At 35.0% G+C, this 21604-nt stretch overlaps 1 protein-coding gene across 11 annotated transcripts in view; it reads right to left on the bottom strand.

Annotated features, from left to right (window-relative positions):
* Window positions 1-21604, bottom strand: part of UBR3 (ubiquitin protein ligase E3 component n-recognin 3) — a 338509-nt gene that overhangs the window by 234274 nt on the left and 82631 nt on the right. For all 11 annotated transcript variants that reach the window (XM_056797275.1, XM_056797273.1, XM_056797276.1 and 8 more), the window contains 2 exons: window positions 12819-12885; window positions 1954-2084 (listed from right to left, as the gene is read on the bottom strand). In XM_056797275.1, coding sequence (XP_056653253.1) covers window positions 1954-2084; window positions 12819-12885 — 198 coding nt within the window. The remainder of the gene's footprint in view (window positions 1-1953; window positions 2085-12818; window positions 12886-21604) is intronic.

The raw sequence follows: 21604 nt of genomic DNA, 5'->3' as shown, positions 1-21604 counted from the left end.
AATTGAGTTCAATGAATATTAATGACTGAATCTGTATATGGCAATATTTAAATTTTTGTATGATCTGTTCTATGGTCCAAATCTTTAGAAATCACTTTTATCATTTAAGAAAACTTTATAGGAATAGTAAATGAACTCTACCCATGGAAGTGGTTTAATAACAATGTTATCTAAAACAGAGATGATGAAAGCTATTCTTTATTAAAATCTCTCAGAATATCTACTATATCTTGAACTTTCTGATTTTAAAAAAAGGCTATGAAAAATAGTTTTTTTAATATTATAAATCAATCCAAATTTTCAGCCACATATTTATAAAATATGGCTTCAAGCAATAATTATAAAGAAAAATGGTCTCATCATAATTTAAAAAGAATAATATAATCAAATCCCAATTATCCAAAAACCAATCTAATTTGTGAATTACCTAGTCTGTTTCAACCCTCCTTCCTTTCTCCTACTGCCTACCACTAGCCATTATTCATTATTATATTCACCAGTGTAAACCTTAAAATTTCTTAGACTTATAAATGTTGGAAATTTGAATTCCTTGGCGACCTTAAATTAATATATATCAGTCTTTTAAAGTGATTTCCTTGTCACACCAGGTAACAAAAAGGAAAAGAAAAGAAAATGGTTCATTTAATAAAATGTCAAGCTCAATTAAAATATTTAATGGGAGAAGGGGAAGTTGTTGATTAAAATGATATTTTTATTTTATCTGTGGATTTCTATTATCTATGCTATTTGTGAGCCTCATAATCATGGATAATCAAGAATTGACTGTATAAATATCTTCTTATCTCTCTTCACCTTGCTCCCCTAAGAATGAAATGACCTTGAATCCTGAAAGGAGTTCAATATGTAATTATTAATTACAATATGTAATTATTAAGAGACTAGATTGTCTCTTATACAAAAGAAGCAGGAAGAAAAAAAATGATCTAAAAACATAAATGTGATTTGTTCCTAAACACAATGGAATAATGAGAAAATTATGTAGATAAACATTTCTCTAAACATAAATGAACTATTGGACTTTTTCCAATTAAATATGATCTAAAATGTTTAAAGGAAATAAAGAATGATACTTTTTTCTAAATAATCTCCATCTCTGGAACAATTTAGTGTTACCTATATAAACTGTCCTAAAAGAATTCTATGTCCAATTCAAATAAATTCTTTGCAAATTAATCTGACAATCTGAGGAAGCAATTCAAACTTATTCTTTCATCAAATGATTTAAATGTAACCACTTTAACTGAAACAGCTCCTGCATAACATTCTACTTCACATTTATACACATTAGTTCTTCCTACATATTATGACTAATTTTCTAAATTCTACCATTCTTGCTTTCCTTTCCAGGAGATGCTACCAAACAAAATTTCCAAAATATCATTACTAATTCATCTGTAGGTTCTACAACAAATCAATAGGGATAGACCACAAACTTTGCATAGGCACAAAAACAAATTAATATTCATCTTTTTTCTTTTGTAAAAGCAAAGGTAACCAATTAAAAGATAGACCTGTATTGCCAGCATTCCAAAATACCAACATCTGAAAAGTAATCTCACAATTTCAAAGAGATGAGGCAGACAGAGTTAGACACCCAAGAGAATATGAGGTGAGAGGACCATGGGGTTGGAGATAAAAAGAACTTTAGAGATCACCAAAGGGTCCCTCTAACCTGATGAGATATTAAACTGAAATTTGAGTGATATGCTACATGCAGCTTTGATTACATTCATTCCCTCTACTTTAACAGGAAAAAGAAAGTAGTGTTATGTCCTATGCCTCAAAGTTTGTCACATCTCCAATACAATAAAACATCCTCAATGCCTAAGATATAACCATAGATCAGAAGTATAAAGGTTAAAGAATGCTTAGTAGTGAAAGATAAGTGAGATAAGAGAAAGTACAAATTTAGAAAGCAAAAATTTAAGGTACCTTATAATCTTGATCTGGTAGCATGTTGAGTAAGAAAGTTACCATCTTTTGTGGAAATTCATATTTTATAGTCCAAAATAATAATTCTTCTAGAAAACTTTTATGTTTCAAAACATCCATAATAGACTGATCTATAAGAAAAGGAAAGATTTTCGGCAGGAATATTTAGATGGCCCCAAAGTATTTAAAGTGCATTACATTAAAATTAACATAACATTTAAAGTATTTCACATTAAAATATTATATTATTAAATATAAAGAATTTTTAAATACCTAAAACATTAGAAATACTATGTTAAAACATAAGTGACAATAAGACAAAGACTCATTTATATTAACATAAATCAAAATAATGAAATTTTATATTATAAAACTAATTTATTAAAATAATTTGAAATTTGTGTCATTAGAAATGACCTGGGTCTTGAAAATGAAAACTAAAAGTCCTAGAACTATTAGCAACTAACAAATAAGCCATCTCGCAGCATTTTTTTAAAAAATGTAAGCATGCTATCAACCAAAACAGAAAAGGGGAGGGGTGTTTTTAAAATCAATGATCAAGAAAAAAAAATATTTGCCTTAGTTCTTTAATTATCCTGAATTGTACTAAAACTATAACAACAAAGGTCATGAATCAGCAACAACACAACTAAGCAAAATTTCCTTATAGAATGCCTTTAATGTTTCCTTCACTTTTATTTCAGAAACAAATTTAAAGATTTTCCTTTGGTCTGAATATTTTTTATTTACTGACAATATTTTGATTATAATGCCAAGGAAATACTTAAAGTGGAAAAAAAAAGAAAGATTTTTTTTCTGAAAACCAAATATTTTAAAATTAGTCTACTCTGACTTTCTCATTAAGACATTAAAAGTTCTTTCATGTTGCTTGATGTTATGTGCCAATAGACTTTTTGCCTTAAGCTATATGATAAACTTAAATTCTGGTCCTTAAGCAAAATTCTGCTGAAAGTCCAAATAAATCATTAACTGTTCAAATGTCTTCTTACTGTTAGAGCTACTTAATTATATTTTCCAATAAATCTCAATGTTAAGCTTCTATTTTATAGTGTCCCTTTTTTATTTTGTTTTCTTTCTTTAGTTTTACTTATGCTTTTTAAAGCTTTTTAAAATTTGCCCTTGAGGTTTTATCTCAAATCCAGCAAACTGTCCACTGGTAATACTTAATGTTAGAGGGTTTGTGGAATAACATACCACTGGTAGAACCAAATGAAACACTGAAACTTGGAGGGTTTGGAATTGTACTGAAAAGTGACTTAAGTGACAATAAATGCCTTTCATTTATTGAATCCAAGCTGAATGGCATAAATACCAAGGTGATAAATGATTTTTTTTAAATAGACACATGAACACTAAAATACTTACACAAGGAATAGTTTTCTTAATAGCAAAAAACTAGGATCTTAGTAGATCCTCATAGACTGGGAAAAGGCTATACAAGTTGTGGTCTAAAAATATATTTCATCCTCAGGAGAGATGATATCAAGTTATGGGGGAGTTAGCACCCTGAGCCTTTCATCTCCTGCACAGCACAACATGTCCCCTGAGGAAAGCAACCACTTCTATCTGGTGCCAACCCAATCTTCCAAATAGGATGTGGAGAACCTTCAGTATGAAGAACAAGCTTCCCTTTGATTCTAAGACTCCCATTTCCTATTGCACATGTCCTTCACTGGTACAGAAGTGGCCCTCCTCCATTCATGAACATCCTCACACAATGCCATAATTTTCACATCCTAGTGACCATGAACTCCTGTAGACACTTCCTACCACCTGTCTCTCCTATGAAACTGCCACCCCTTTAGTTCATATCTCATTACATGACACCTAGATTATTGCAAAACAACAGTGGATTGGCTTCAACACTTCCCCTATTCCAATGCATCTCCATTTAGCCATTAAAGTGATTTTCCTATAAATGCAGATGTGATCACATCACCTTCCTACTCAATAAATTCCATGGGTTTCCTATTTGCTTCTAGGGGCAAATATAAAATGCTCTGTTGGGCATTCAAAGCCCTTCATAATTTAGCTCCCTCCTACCTTTCCAGTCTTCTTAGGCCTGAAAAATACTCTTTGATCCAATAATATTGGACTTCTGACATTTTCTCTGCCTGTCTCTGTCTGGAATGTTCTCCCTGCCTCCTCCAGGCTAAATCCCAACTAAAATCCCACCTTCTACAGGGAAGTCTTCCCTAATTCCTTTCATTTCTAGTAGTTTCCCTTTTTTAATCATTTCCTATTTATTCTGCCTAGAGTTTGCTTTGCATATATTTGTCTCCCCTACTAGATTATATAAGCTCCTTGAAGGCAGATTCTGTCGTTTCCCTCTTTTTATATCCCTACAGTTTAGCACTGTCACATAGGAGGTCCTTAATAAATGTTCACTGAATTGTAAAAACAATGCACATGAAGCCTGAAGAACATAGTCGTACATACAGAAATAAAGTTAAATAAGCAAAACTTGGGAAATTATGTTAAAAAATGAATAATGTGGGGGCAGCTGGGTAGCTAAGTGCATTGAGAGCCAAGCCTAGAGATGGTAGGCCCTAGGTTCAAATCTGCCCTCAGACACTTCCCAGCTGTGTGACCCTGGGCAGGTCACTTAACCCCCACTGCCTAGCCCTTACCACTCTTCTGCCTTGGAACCAATACACAGTATTGATTCCAAGACTGTTGCTTATTTTTTATCTTTTTCATTCCTTGTTATAAAGAATAGCTTTAAAAGAAAGTAAGAGAGGGGAAAAGAGGAAGATTATTTTGGAAAATATAAGTGGTCAGGCATGGTGCACATCTATTAAAGAATTCCTGCTATTGAGAGAAGATGACATTAGTGATAACTTGAATTTGGGAGATTTGTGCTATAGTAAGCTAAAGCCAATCAAGTACCTGCACTAAATCTAAGATCAACATTATAAGCCCCATAACAGCAATTGGCCATTGGGCTGCTTAAAAGGAAAAACAAGCCAAACCAACCCAGATCAGACAAAGTTTTTGCGCCAGTCAGCAATGGAGTCCAGTCTAAGAAAATCTACTGCACTTTCAGCCAAGACAAGATAAAGCATGGAAGAGAGGGAGGAAGAAAAAGTCAATAAACAAAATTAAGTGCCTGATATATGCCAGGCCTTGTGTTAAACACTGCAGTTACAAAGAAAGGCAAAAGGTATTCCTGGTAATCAAGGAGGTCACAATCTAACAGGGGATACAACATGCAAACAACTATATACAAGGAAGCTCTCTGCAGGATAAACTGGAAATAATCAACAGAGGGAAAGCACTAGAATTAGGGGAGATTAAGAAAGGTTTCCTATAGAAGGTGAGATTTTGGCTAGGACTTGAAAGAAGTAAGGAGGCAGAGATATCACTGGATCACAAAGTATGAACAAGGAATAGGGTATAAGATTTGAACTAGGGAGAGTTTATGAGGGGCTTTGAATGGAAAGCAGAGAATTTTACATTTGATCCAGAAGTGATGGGAAACCACTAGAAATTTATCAGGAGGGTGATATTGTTAAGCCTGAGATCAAAAGATCTGGCAACAAACTAGATCTAGGATGTGAAAGACAGTAAGGAGGCAAGGATGACACCTATGTTGTGAGACCGAGAGAATGTTAGTGCCCTTGACAATAATAAGGAAGGTTAGAAGAGGAGAGGGTATGAACGAATTCAGCTCTGGGCATGCTGAGTTAAAGACCACTATGGACTAGTCTAGTTCATGATGTCCAATAGGGAGTTGGAGATGTGAACCTGGAGGCCAGCAGAGAGGTTAGAGCTAAAAAAAGTGGATCTGAGAATCAACAGCATAAAGATGATAACAGAATATTAAAATTAATAATCTGATAATCTTGTCAACTCCATGACAGCTGATGAGATCACCAAGTGAAACACTAAAGGGAAGAGAAGATCCAGGAGAGAGCCCTTTGGGATACCTATCATTAGTGGTATAACCCACATGAAGACTCAGCAAAGAAGACTTTGAAGCAGTAGTCAAATACGTAGAAGAACCAGAAGTTAGTAGAGTCATAAAAAAATGAACAGAAGAGAATATCAAAAAAAGGGCAAATGACAGTGTCAAAAGAAACAAGAAGGATGAGGGCTGAGAAAAGACTATTAGATTTGGCAATTAAAAAATCACTGGTAACTTTGGAGAGAGCAGTTTCAGTTGATGATAGTCAAAAGCCAGAATACAGAGTTAAGTAGAGAATAAAAAGAAAGGAAATGGAGGAAACTATTGTAGAGGGCTATCTCAAGAAGTTTTGTCACACAAAGAAAGAAGGTATGGGATAATAGCAAAAGAAGATGGATGTATCAAGTGGAGGCTTTTTGAGGATTGGGGAAAACATGGGCAAGTTTGTATGCAGTAGAGAAATAACCATGGGGAAAGACTGAAAATAAGTAAGAGAATGGGGATAGAGGAGGCAATCTGCTAGAGAAGATATGTTGGAATGAGATCATTTGTGCATGTAGATGGAAAAGGACCACCTAACTAGTAAAGGCAAGTATGAAGGAAAAGATAGCAGCAGAATAAGTCTGAGGGATATGAGACAAGGAAGAAGAGAGAAAAAGTGAAGAAGTGATGGCCTGTTAAATAGTTGAGGAGTCGTGGGATTGGAGGACTTGCTAGTGAGGATTAAAAACAAGGCTTGGAGTTATGAAGGAGCAATGGAATATATCAATAAATTGCTATCAGATGAGGGAGGAAGAAAGACAGTAAGACAGGCTGACCAAGGAGTGAGGGAGAAAGAAAGGGACGGAGGACTGAGGGAGATAGGAAGGAAGAAGGGAGGGAGGGAGGGAGAAAAGGAGGAAAGAAGGGAAGGAAGGAGGGAAGAAAAGAAGAAGGGAGAGACAGAGAGAAGGAGAGAAGGAAGAGAGGGAAGGAGGAAAAAAACACTCTCTCCTGATCTTTGCCTTTAAGAATCTACATGATCTTAACTGGGCTTTTTTTGTGTACCAACATCCCTAGTTATTAGTGCTTTCCTGTTGCTTGGCCTAAAATTGCTTTTTAAAATTACTTTATATTATTTTGCATGTACTTCTTATTGTTATATGTTTAAATATTTTCTCCCCTCAATAGACTATAAGCTCCTTGTACTATTTCAAAGCCAAAAACAGCTCTCCATAAGTCTAATTAATAAATATCATTTCCTCTAGAAATGCCAATTACAAAATTTCAATTAGAAATGCTTCTTTTAGTAATATTCCCAATTTGCCCTTAAAATCATAACTGTTAAAAAGCTAGCTATGTTACTTAAGATATTATGCAGATGAAATCAGTCAGAAGTAGTTGGAAATTTTTAAGGGCAAATTCATAACTTTCCACATTTCAATACCACCTTATTTTCAAACTGTCAAGCCAAATTCTCTCTAAGCTGGTTATTAGACATCTAGTTATTAAATAGAATTGCAAGGTATCAGTATTGTTACAGGATACTAAGATACATTGATTAAAAGGCTTAAAACATTTTGACCACTTTATACACTAAGCATAAGACAGTGAATTCATTACTAATAACAAATTACTCAATTGCAATATATGTCTTTTTGGCAATACTTCCAAGACTTTAGTGTAAAGAATAGTATTCTTCCTTATTTCATCATGAATCCAGGAAAGAGTAACATAAACAAATGCATTTCATCATTTATATTTAGGAGTAATATAGGGCCAAAGTCATACTTTATAGCAAAAGACAATATACTAAATATTTCTAAGCATGAAGTAAGACCACTAAGAAGGTTCTCTAACTGAGAATCATCTAAGGACTTATTCCCAGCTAGATGATTTAAATATCCAAATGATGAGCCTTTTCTCATGAGTCTGGAGATATCTAGTATGCTTGAGGAGCATTAAAGGTCTGGGAATAAAAAAGTCTTCCCCACAAGTTCCTAATATTTGAATTCCTTGATCCTCATCCTTGAATTCTTCATCCATTTGAATGAAAATGAGCCATAATCCAAACCCCTAAACTAAGACTCGACCAGAGGCTGTCAGCTGGAAGCCTTTGCAAAAGAACAGCATTAAGCAGTTCTTTAAGGAACTGACCAGGTCTCCTCATTTGTAAGAGTCAGAGAAGCTTCATTACAACTGCTGCAATTTAATCTTCTAGTGACAACCAAAAACATGGCTGAACCCAAATGGTAGGATACAATGTTTAAAAATATATAATTTAGAAACTTTACGTTGTGATTTACTAATAACCTTCCCAGAATCTGAAAGGCTCTAGACTTTGCTAAATTAAAAATTAATCATTTTAAATCTTATAAACATTTTGCCAAAATGACTGGCCTTGTTTAGGCCAACTGGACCTAGTATGTTCAGGAGAACCACCTTGTCTTAGTAGCGTAGTTGCCACAGTTTTGTTAGTAACTAAATCTGCTGATTTAATCTTGGGATGCCCAACAAACATAATATGCCCATGTGAAGTCAACGCATTGTTGCTAAGACAAAAAACACAGGCATTTTCTGATCAAAGACTCACTAGGTATGAGGTAACCTTGTTAGGTAACTAAAATATTACCTTATAATGCTCTACAGTTCTTAACCCTGAAACCTTACTTCCTTATTTACCAGTTTCAGGAGAACCTTTGCACAGTTGTGAATCCTTAGTGTCCATGGCTGAAAAGCCTCGCGATAATCTCCTGAACACTCCTTAAGAAAACCCAAACTTAGTCTTATTCTCTGATGGTTCTTCTTTCACAAGGGATGGCATATGCTACACTAGAGCTGCTGTGGTCACAGAATTTGCCACTGTGTGGTTAGCTTCACTGAACTCAAATATAAGTGCTTACAGTGCATAACTGATAGTTCTAAAACTCACCTGTATAATTGCCAATGATAAGAAGGAAACAATTTATACAGACTCTAGATATGCATTTGGAATATATCATGCAATGGATATGTTATGGGGGATTTTTAACCTCAGCTGGGAAAATGTACTGCAAATACAAAAGTTATTAAAGAAGTGCTTTCTGCTCTCCAGCTCCCTGAAGCCCTAGCTGTAGTTCATTGCTCTGCCCATACAGGTGAAACTGACCCTGTTTCTAGAGGAAACCACCAGGCAGATGCTTTCGCAAAACTCGCTGCCTTAGAAGAGTCTGAATTAATTTTAACACTGGCAATTAGTAATGATGTAAATGTATCTCTTTCTTATAATGAACAGGAAATGGAAAAATGGAAACAAAAGTTTAAAGCAAAACAGATAAATGGAGTATGGGTGTCATCTGAAAAAACAAAACAAAACCCTACTCCCTAAAAGTTTTTATCACCAAATATGCCTGTCCATTCACAAAAATGGTCACTTTGGTACCCAGAGTAATGTAGACTCTGTTAAAAGAGTATGGATAGCTCTTGGTATAATGACCATAGCCTCTAAAGTATGTGCAGCCTGATCTACCTGTCAAGCTTATAATCAGCATGCCTTTTATGGCACAGCTTTTGGTGGGTGTCTGGTTTACACACTTTTGAACATCTACAAATTAATTTTAACACTATGCCAAAGGCTAGACAGTATAAATTTTGTCTAGTCACAGTGGATCAACTAACCAGATCAACTAACTAATTTTTCTGATTCAGTTCTGTCTCAGATATAGTCCTGTTTAGTGATTACTCCCAAATTCCATGTACCATATCATCCCAAGAGCTAAGGTCAAGTTGAGGGAATGAATAGAGATCTTAAAACTATGTTTGGCAGATTATGCATGGAGATTCAATTAAAATGGCCTGAAATTCTCCCTCTGGCTCTATTTTGTCTTCAAAACAGGCCCAGAAGAGATCTACACATTTCACCATTTGAGATGCTTTTTGAACACCCCCTATAAAGGCTAAGCCTTTTTCTCCTGCATACACATTATAACTAGGAAGGGACACTTTCATTGCTACACATTTACAGGACTTGCAGATCAAATTGCAAGAACTCCATGAATCTGGAGGTACTGTATAAGCAAGACCTATAGGCTTCTCATTCCATGACCTATGAAGAACTTCCAGCTATCAAAATTAGAGAAAAGGACTCTTGGATTCATTACTCACATATAAAGAGTACTTTCTACTGGGTGACTGTATCCTGTCACACCTATTGTATTTTATTATTGTTTGTTTTAAGATTTATTTTGTTTTCATTATCACATGTTGATCTGATCTAATATATTCTGTTACACTATGTCACTTTAAGTTACTATGTTTTGGCTATTAGTTATGTTCTATTACACTGTTTTTATTTGTACCATCCTATACCTGGAGTGGAGATAATTCCATTGTTAATGCCCATAGTCATGTTGGACAAACCTTTTCCATAGCATGGCCATAAGTCCTTATGGACACTTGGATGTTTCGAGGTCACATATTACCTATACAGCCTTTTGTTCCTTTTTGCCTTTGTTAATTGTCACATAAATAATGATGGATGGACTCCATCAAAATGGTTACAACCTGTATCAGTAACCTTTGGAGAATTTATGAGATCTTATGATTTTGGAGATTTTGGAACTTCTTAAAATGTGCATTAGCTATTGTACTACTATTTTGATTTTTTTTAAAAAGCTGTTACCTGTTTTTAAAAAATTGCATATGCTCACACTGTGGATCATGGCCAAGTTAAAAGGCAAAAGATCTTATTTTTGAGTGAGAAACCTTTGTGTTGTACCTCTGATTGGCTGACATGTTGTCATGGAATGTGAACTATGAATTTTTTATTTTTTTAATTCTATTATTATTTTTCCTTTTACATGCAAGAGAATTATTTGAATTTTCTTTCTTCTCTTATTTTTTGTACTTGAAATATATATAACCAGTAGTAATGGTTTTTTGATTTTGCAATAAAATATGTTTACACTATCCATTAGCCCTAATATCAATGCATACCCAAAAAGCCTTAGACTCTGGAAACCTGCCATTGACTTTTAAATATTATGAAGCTTTGACTAATAATTGTGTCTGATTTCAGAAGAAGGGATCACAAAAGAGTCATTGTACAGTGATAAGAAGTTCAAGATCACGGAGACCAACTAATCCTGGTGGGATTGATGAGAATCTGCCAAGAAGCACAAGGTCAAGGAGACCAACCAATCCCAGTGGGACTGATGACAATTTGCACCAAGACAGAGGACGTGTTTTGGGCTTCGAGGAAGCAGCTATTTGACAATGTCAGGCTCAGAATTTCCCCATGCCAGATTCAAGACAACGTCCCTCAGTTCCCTATCCCTGTGAGTAAAGGTAAAATCAGACCAGGGAATGCTATTTCACTTTTGCTTCAAAGTCTAGTCTAGCCACTTTTCTCTCTTTCATAGTATGGCAATTTTCTGTAGTCCTGACTGGGTAAATACATAACTGCTACAATTATCCTACAGACTTGTAGGACATAAATCACTTTATTAGGCCCTGATTCAAAAGGACTTGTTATGGGATTATTCTTGCTTACTGAAAATTTTGATATTTTATTTTTCATTCAGAACTTAATTTTTTCTCTTTTATTTGTTTTTTGGGGGGGGGTTGATTTTCTTTTGGAAACTAGTTCATATACCTCATAACTCATCCATGTATACTGGGGTGATCCAGATGTTGGTCAACACCTTCTTCAGGGGGATTGTATAATTATCATAAAATGCAAGGTTTAAATCTTTGAGAGAAATTTCAGGAAAAGAAACTCACTATTCCTCAAATCAAGAAAGTGAACTGCTTGGAGAAGGTGCCATGGAGATGTCTACAGAAAATACATACAACATCAAAAGATCCAGAATGAACTTTAGGATACAGCAAATCAAACTGAGAGGGGCTTAATGTATTTACTCTGAATGTAACTTCCTTATGCCAAAGTGGATTGCCCCCTAATTGGCTTTTTGTAAATGTACCTAGTAATCATGGTTTTGCTCTTTTTATTTTTTATCTCCCTCTTATCCATGAATTATTGTAATTTCCCCTTAGAAAGTACAATATTGTATGCACATCTAGTAAGAGATCTTTAGAGATATAAGCTGGTTATGTTATGTGTAACAATTCAATGGGGAGACTAGGTATGTAAATCTGGATGATTCCAACATGCTCACCTCCCAATGGAATCACATAAGGGATTTAGGACTCTCTTACTCAACATCCCATTTGTGTGCTACACCATACCAAGATAGGGAGGATAAAGTTTTGGTGTGACCCTACATCCTTTCTCTTTCCCAGAATGCAGCTGCTGAAGCTGGCTCAGAACCAGCAAGAGATTTTACAAACATGGTCATACTATTAGGTTTTCTAATTCTATTTTTATTTCTTTTATTTCAAATGATTATTAATAAACTCTATAAAAATAGTACTTGGAATTATTGATATTCATTTAAATCTTATATTTTTGGTGAACAATTTTCATAAAAGAATCTTTAATCTTTAATTTTTAATTTTCTTTTAAGAAAGCCTTTGAGTAAAGAATAGGGAATAAATTTTGAAAAAAACACATTTTGCTCCTGACCTTTTTGTTTGTTTGTTTGTTTTTTGTGGCCCTTTCACCTTTCCCCTCTGGGGAACTTTCTTCTGAGTCTTCCTGATGGTAGGGAGGTCTGGTAGGGGCATCTCTGTCCTCTTTTGCTTGCAGGACTTAGCCTGAGGCTCTTGACCTAAATGGATAAGCCATTTCCTATTGCATCCTACCAAGAGAGCTAAAGGAGTCTGTGCCCATCTGCCTGCTCTGCTGCCCCCATCCTCCCTAAGCACTACTGAATCCCTGCAGGGAAGGTGAGAAGCTAATCTCACAAGACCAACACAATTAAGTGATCCTACTGACTAAATGGACATAGAAGTTTTTATGCAGGATAAAAACAGAACCAACAAACATGAGAACAAAATTAAATCATCACTTTATAAATACCTTTGGCACTGCTGCTTAATTTTACCCTCTTGCGCTTGCCCACACCTTGGCTACCATCCTGGTCCTCCTAGAAGAAAAAAATTAGCAGTGAATAAATACCAGCATGTACAATCTAACTTAACAGATTTTATCCTGTACAATTTTATTAATAAATACTTTGTTAATACTGTAACTTTTGAAAAAAAATGTTTTATATAGTTGCTATTCCACTTCTTTACTTTTTTACTAAGGTAAGATCAAAAGCCTAAAAAAGAAATTGTCAAAACCTGATAGACAAATCAAATACACAAAGAATTTAGAAGAACAAGAGATGGGGTGGGGGTGTGGGGGAGTGTTCTACAAAAGAGATGAAAAACAAAAGGAAGTCCTCTTAAAGAGACAAAGATATTAATAGGGGAAAAAAGGTTTTGTGGACACACAAAATACTTAAATAGATTCAGTTACAAAGTGCTCTTTAATGAAACAAAAAACACTTCAGCTGAAGGAATGTTTGGTGCTTATGGCTAAATTGTGCCAATATAATAAAAATGACCATACTTCCAAAGTTAATTTACAATTTTAATGTTCTACCAAATCAAAATATCAAAGGGATTCTTTACAGAACTTAACAGAATATTAAAATTCACTTGGAGGAACAAAAGATTTTTGATATCAAGGGATATAATGAAAAAAACGGAGGGATAAAGGAAGAATAGCATTTGCAGACCTGAAAGTTCAGTCATCAAAAACATTTGGTATTAGTTAAAAATAGGAAATAAAATCAAAGGAGTAGATCGGCCAGAGAAAATCAGAAAAAAATTGTACTCAACAATATAGTACTCAACAAACTAAAAACATATATTACTTTGGAAAGAACTTCTCATTTGATAAAACCTCCTAGAAAAATTTAAAAGGCAAGCACATACCTTTCACAACTATGAACAGAAAAAATATTCTTAATCATCAGAAGGGTAAAGGAAATTCAAAAATATGAAATAGATAATTTAGATTATATGAAATTGAGTCTTCTACATAAAAATATGCATCTTAGATAAAAAGAAAACTAGTCAAATGGGGAAACAATCCTTGTACTATATTTTCTTTGTATCATATTTCTCATATAAGATTTTGATATCCAAGATAGAGTAACAGCTAAAAGATATGCATAAGACCAAAAGTCATTACCCAAAAGACAAGTGGTCTAAAGATACAAATGGTTATCAAAAGAAAAATTGCTAACTATAAACAACCACATGAAAGAATGCTCCAAACCATTAATAGTAATAGAAATGCATCAAAAACAACCCAAAGGTTTCATCTTGCAACCAGCAAATAGGCAAAAATTTAAAAAGAAAAAACTTTGAAATATTCTACTGTTAGGTATATGCCCCCATATGTTACTGATGAGAAGAAAGGTCTCATACACAGAATAGCAAAATAATCTTAGCACTTTTTGTGGTAGCAAAAAAACTATAAAATTGATGTCCATTATTTGAGGAATAACTAAATAAATTCTGGTACACAAGTGTAATGGATTGATATTATATTGTTTAAAAAAAATGATGAATACAGAGAAGAATGAAAAGGCTTACTTACACTGACTGATACAGAATAAAATAAAGAGCCAAGTTATATTCACAATGACTTTAATAATGGAAATGGAAATGTCACAAAACAGAAGTTGCAAAATTACAGAAAAAATAATCAAGGTCTGAAAGAAGATACCTTTTCACACTACTGTGTAAAAGTGGGAGGTCTATATTTTTAGACCTTTTCAATGTACTGATTATATTTGCTGGAGAGGGTGTGGTTTATAGTCTTCCTCCTTTTCTTTTCTCTTTAGAAAATATTTTGTAATATGTGACAGCTCCCTGGGAGGTGGGGATAGGACTACTGAAAGAAAGTGATGTAAAAATAAAAGATATCAACAAAATGTATTTTTAAGAAAAAAAAAAGAACAAAAAAGGGGAAAAAGAAAAAGAAAAGAAAAGAGGAAGGAAAGAACGAGGGTAGAAGATGGAAAGGGATAGAAGAGACAAGTAAGAACGAGGAAACAAAAGGAGAGGACAGAGGAGAAGAAGAGAGGTGAAATTTAAAAAAAAGAAGGGAAGAAAAAGAGAGGAGATGAGGCTTTGTAGACCTGAAGCCAAAGTCAAATGAGAAATAATTTGATGATTCAATATAGGTACAGCAACCAAGAAAGAGATCCCAACCTACTCATAAGTTCAAATTTTCAAATTTTGCTGCTACTTTTCTATGTTCTTCCTTGAATATATAATAACTATTTTAAAATATGAGGAACAGCCTTCCTAGATTTTTAACAGCAAGTAAGTATAAATGCAGCACTATGGTCATTCATTTTCTTCAGGTAAGATCATAAGCCCATATATCCAGAGCTACAAGGGATCCTTAGAGATCATCTAGTACAACCCCTTCATTTCAAGAGGGTGAAAAAACTGTGGCTCAGGAAGACTAAGAGATTTGATCATGGTAAAAAAGGTGGTACAGACTCAAGTCAGGTTTTGAACCCAAATCCTAGAACTTTCAAGTTTGCTCCTGATTTGACTAGGAACATCTTGTCCAATTATGTATTCCCCTGTCTGCTATGCCACTTAAACACTAATTGTCATTGGCAATATGGTCCACCATTTCACTCTCTCTTTGCTTTGTTTACCCAATTTTATAATTACAATAATTTTAGTTCTTCAGAATTTGTGGTTTTCAATGATACACAGCCAAGTAATATGACTTAGAAAATTCTATAGTGTTAGAAAAAAATGAGTTTCTAATCAAGCAAGTGACATGGCACAGAGGACAGGGATCCTGTGGTTCCTGGAAAATCTTGCACACCTATCTCTCTGACCTTGATCATCCTAACGGACTGAAAAAAATCTCCATTAAGCATGAAGCCACATATTTTACAGGGATGTCTACTACAACATATTTTTTCAATGAGGCAAATGGATGGTGCAGTACATAGTATTGGACATCAAGTCAGAAAGATTCAAGTTCTTATGTAACTTCAAACTGTATTTTAATTTAAAATCTAAGAATTTTTGAATTTTTTTGTTTGAGATTGTATTTTTATAAAAATCCAAGACTTTTGTTTAAGATTTTACTTTTATAAAAAATTCAAAGATTTTGATTTTGTTTGAGAAAAGATCTTCAAGAAAGAAGCTTGAAACCTTTATATCCAGAGAATGAACTGTTGCAGAAAGATGCCGAAAACCTACACTTCATCAAGAAGATCAAGAATGAACTTTGGATGTGATTGATTGGACTGAACTTTTGATTGAACATTTATTGTAACATTTATGCCAAAAGGGACTGCCCCTAATTTGGCTTTCTGTCAATGCGCCTAGCAAACATTGGTTTTGCTTTCTTTTCTTTTCTATTTCCTCTCTCACTATTCTAATTTCTCTTAGAAAATTGAATATTGTGTATATCTTTAGTTAGAAGTGAATTTAGAACTACAAAATGATTATGTTAAATGATCAATGGGGAGACTAGTCTCCCAATGATCATCAGGGGGGATTGTAAACCTCAAATTTCCTTAGACTTATAATTGTTGAAAATTTCACCATTGGGATATTTCATACTTGGAAAATTTCTTACTGATAGTCTATTGGAATGGGAACTACATTGGCATGGGAGGTTCCTTCTCTTCCCTTCTTAAGATTACTTTAGGACAGAAACCCTTTGCTGAACAATGGAAAGGACTTTGACCTATGCTTAAGCATAGAACAGGGATTTCTTTGAGTCTTGATTGATTTTAGAATTGATACAATGGAGATACTTGGAATAAATCTCCACCCTATTCAGTCCTAATAGGATTGAGTAAGGGCTGCAGCCTAGATCAAAATTTAATTATTCCAATCTCTACCATACTCAAGTTAACAGGATTTAGAAAGGGCTATAACAAAGGAGTAAAGATTTAATCATTTGAAAAATATGACCTTCAACAGACATGTGCAAAAGCCAGAAACCTCTGGGCGGTCCTGGGTTAAGCGAGAGCCTCCATTGACAGGGAAATTGATGAAGAGTGATTGGTAGATGTGAGGACTGAGGGGAGGCAACTTGGATGGTGTCCTTAAAGATAGGAGGGTCTGGAGACTGGAGGAGGGGGGTTGAGTTTTTGGTCGGTGTGGTTCCTGGGCTCTGAGGAAGCTTGCTCTGAAGGAAGCTGAAGGTGGGGGCCTCTGAGACTGTTTCTCCATTTTGGACACGTGAGTAATAGGGACTGATCTCTTTTCTTTGCCCCAGCTATCTAAGGGCTTGGGCCTTTTGGCCCAGCCTAAACAGAAGGGGTATTTAAGCCCTATTCCCTTCTCTCCCCTTTCTCTCTATATATATATCTCTAATTCCTTTCTTGCTCCTATTGTAATTAAACTCCAAAAAAGGCTGACGGCTGACTTGAGTTTTTCATTTAGGAATTACATAGCTGATTCCTTGGCGACCTTAAATTAATATATATCAGTCTTTTAAAGTGATTCCCTTGTAACAAAACACTTAGTGCTTTCCCCTGCACAAGTCCCTTAACCTGTCTGCCTCAATTTCCTTATCTGTAAATTGTGGATAATAATAGCACCTATCTTCTAGAATTACTGGATAAAATAAGATAATATTTACAAAATTTTTGCAAACCTTAAAGACCTATGTAAATTCTAGCTATCATCATCATAATTATTATAACTACCACTACTACTATTGGTAGTATTCCTTGAGATTTTGTTGGTAGTAACATATTAGCCCGAATATATGACCCTGAATATAGTGCAATCCCAAGTATTTTGAAGGGTAAGTCAGAAAAAGGAAACACTCATTTTATTTTCTCCTTTTAAATTACAACTTTCCCTTATCTCATGAATAATGCAGGCACTTTATATTCAAAGTTTTTTCAAGGTCCTGAAAACAAGTTAAAGAAGTTATAATGCCAACATTTTTATTAAATATGTATTACCTTTACATATACTTGTGAGAAACTACCTTCAAATATTTAATCATGTTCCTTCCTCTTTTATTTCCTCATCTCCCAAAGTGGAAACATCATTCAAGTCATCACCATCACCCTCTTCCCACAAAACACCATTTTCATTATCATCCATACTGTTTGATATACAACATTTTTTAAATCCAAGAACAATAAACAGACTCGATGGAGATTTTATCCCAAGAGGTTTTGATTCAGTTTCCTAATAGTGACCAATGATTTCTTTATTTTTCCCAATGGAGTAAATTCATGGTTTCTGGCCAATATCCACTCATTATATTCTTTCCTCAAATGATCTTTGAATGGCTTATTAATTACTATATCTAACACTTATAATTGTGACATTATTCCTCCCAGAATAACAACTAGGGTTGTGCGCATTTCAGCAATTCTCTTCTTCACATTTTCAGTCAGGTGACCTTTGAAAGTATTGAGTATGAGCATTCCTTTCTGACATAATAACACACCCAGACGCACACCGGGACACCTACCCCAGACCACATTCAACCAATTTAACACAAGTTCTTCATTCATCCATCCCTTTTTCCACACACAAAATATCACTCCTGATGGTAACTTTTCTTTAGGTAATGTTTTAAACCTTAAAATTACGTAAGAAGTCAGTTTTCACCAGTCAGCTGTGATTACAAGCATCATGTTCATTCTAGTTTTCTCATTTCCAGTAATTTTAAACAACACTGATTTGGCGCCTTTAGTATTAACAGTGACTTTTGGTGGAATATCAAAGCAAACAAGCGTTTGGTCGGAATTTCCTATCTGCCCCAGGAGATAGCCATGCTTTTTATATATGCTGAGGTGTACAATACACAACTTGTGGTTTCAAAGCTGGAAGTGCTTGAATATAGTGAGAATGAGACATACAAAGGTATATATTGGGAGAAAAAAAGGTCGCACTATATTTAAGCTAATATAGAACCAACCTATCTGAGTGGCACGGTCTTCCCTAATTCCCCTCAGGAAAATTTTGACTTCTAGATAATATAAAGTAGGTGTCCCCACCAAAAAAAAAAAAACCAGATCCCTGATATAAGGTATAATTGCATATGAAAAGCTCCACCTTGTATTTCATGCTGATGGGACCTGTCAAGGAAATCTTTGAATAAACAATTAATGTAACAATGTGACTTAAAGTCACAGGAGTCACTATCTTGCAGCAACTGCCAATGACTATTTCCCTAGCTATAGTGTTCTTTTGGGCTGGTAGCTCCAATGTCGGGGATCATGGTCAATCAGGAGGAGGAAAAACAGGAAATTCCCCTCCTGACTTAAGACTACCCTTTGCCCCTTGATAGAAGCATTCTCAATAAACATTAAGCGCGTACTATGTATCAGGCACTGTGCTAAGCACTAGGAATATAAAAAGAGGCAAAAGGCAGTTCCTGATGTCAGGAGTTCATAGTCTAATGGGAAGACCACATGCAGACAGATACAAAGCAAGTCATATATAAGATAAATAGTAAATCATTAACAGAAGGAAGGCTCTCAAGTGTTAAAACGGATTAGAAAAGGCTTTCTATAAAAGATGGGATTTTAGATAGAACATAAAAGAAGTTGAGGAAGTCAGAAGGCAGAGGAAAAAATACAAAGAGCCATCCCCTCTCAAGTTCTAAGTTCTTCACTCAGAAGTTTTTTGTTTTTATTTTTGGAAAGCCAGAGAGATGTTCCCTGAAGCTTTTTCTTCCTTTAACTGTCCCAGAGCTGCCAAGCTTACTTTTTACAATGAACAAGTCCAATCTTCAGTCTTAACAAAATATAGAATCCTCTTTGTACTTTGTTGATTAACATATTTTGCCCTATTAGTCTCAGTTAACAATCCCTTCTGAGATTTTATCAAGGAGTGGGGCAGGGAGAAGAATCAACTGATGAGAGGTATCCTAACCAAGAATCTCTCCAGCACCCCCACATACATATTTAGTGTAAAATCTAAATGACATTCTTAAATTCTACTCATTTAAATGAAAATAGTTTTCATTCCCTTACATCTAACTCTCCCAAGGAATAAGCCTCCATCTATACACAGGGTTTATTCTCAATAGAGAACAGATGATTCAATAGTAGGACAATTATACCAATCTTTTCTAACCCATCAAATCTCAAGATAAAAACAACTCATTCAAAACTAAGTATCTTTGCCAGACGCTCAAGAAAAGGAAGAGAGAGCAAGAAATGTCTGTGGGTATTGAAAAGAAAAGAAGTAGAGATGAGAATTCCAGGGTTAATGGTCTCACTTTTCTCAGTAAAGTATGATTGAGATCCTTAGCTAAGACAAGAGAGCAGCTATATGTGCAAGATGAGAATGGAAAAGGAAATTTGGCATAAGACGTATGGTGAATAAGATCTGAAATGAATAAGGAAAGACTTTTTAGTCTGCCCTTCATTACTAGTGGGGGTTAAGCTGAAACTAGATAACACAAACCCATAGTGTTATAATTAGGTAGAGAATATCAGTTTTTGTTTAAGGAAATGTACACTTATGGATAATGGTGAAATCTAGGACATGACCACCTTGGTATGTGGCAAAGATAAAATGCAGAAGTAGGTCATGGGATTTGAGGAAAATGAGGAATTGAAAATTTAGGAAAATTCAGGGGTACATCAACATCAATGCTAAATATGAGGGCAAAAATTGGTGAAAAGAGGAGCTATAACATCTACCACAACTAGAATAGAGTAGAAAAAGGTCAACTCGTCTTTATGCCTGCTTGATCCTATTTCTTCTCTTCTTCTCTAGCAGACTCTCTAATTATTTCCTCCCTCATTTTTAAAGATGTTAAGTATATTATCTCAGGTAACACATGTCACCTGTGGGATCTGAATGCAGTTCTTCTTGTCAATTAGTTTTCTATTGAGATATGAATAGAAAGAGTCCATGATGACTCTCAATGGTTATTTTCCACACTATATTTAGTAAGACCTAAAGTGAAACTTATAAAAGTTATATGTGGGAGAGAGCAAGATCATCTATATAGTCTGATCCCAAAATGTTATAAATGAGGACTCTTGAGGCCCCAAGATCACAGAGTTAAGAAGGGAGCTGAGTCAGGACTTGATTTTGAATCCTCGAAATTTGCTTTAGTTTTCTTCCATTATGCCATGAGCCAGAATGGGGGCAGAGAATGTCAAATGTGACTGAGAGATAAATTGCAATTTGATTCTCTAATATTTACCCAAATCATTCATCCTACTTCTAAGAGGCAATAGAGTAGAGCAAATAAAGTGCTGGACTTATGATGATATGGGTTCAAGCTTTGGCTCTGAAATTGCTAGTAGTGTGATTCTAGGTAAGTCACCTAACCTTTCTAAGGCTTAGTTCCCTTGTCTATAGAAGACGAATAGAAGATGACAGAGTAGAAGCAAGGAAGCTCGAAACCATCATGAGAAACATTTCCAACCAATCTTGAAATATTGCCACAAAACAAACCAACAAGGAGACACAGAGTGATATAGCTTTCAAGAAAAGAAAAACCTAAAAGGTAGGCAGAGAACTGAGAAGAGAGAACAGTCAGCAGGAGGCTACAACAAGGAGTGAGGAGCAAGTCACGGGCAAGCCCCATTCAATCCACCCCACATCTACTCTGCCAGGTTCTAAATCTGAGCCCAAGTCAACATCAAAACCCTGGGGCCCTGCCTGGGGGATAGAAGTCTAAGCCACCATACACCCCTTGGAATTCCAAACAAACCTGCAGTGAAGAATTTGAGCTATCAGCAGTCTCAAGGATTAAATGAATCAGCAATAGGAGGTGGCTCTCAGAGCTCCTATCCCTCAAGCCATCATAGCATCTTGGAAGAACTGAAA

The sequence above is a fragment of the Monodelphis domestica genome, chromosome 4 (assembly GCF_027887165.1).
Source record: "Monodelphis domestica isolate mMonDom1 chromosome 4, mMonDom1.pri, whole genome shotgun sequence".
Taxonomy (NCBI): Eukaryota; Metazoa; Chordata; class Mammalia; order Didelphimorphia; family Didelphidae; genus Monodelphis; species Monodelphis domestica.
Note: the sequence above shows the minus strand (reverse complement) of the source record. Positions and strands in the feature narration are given on the sequence as shown.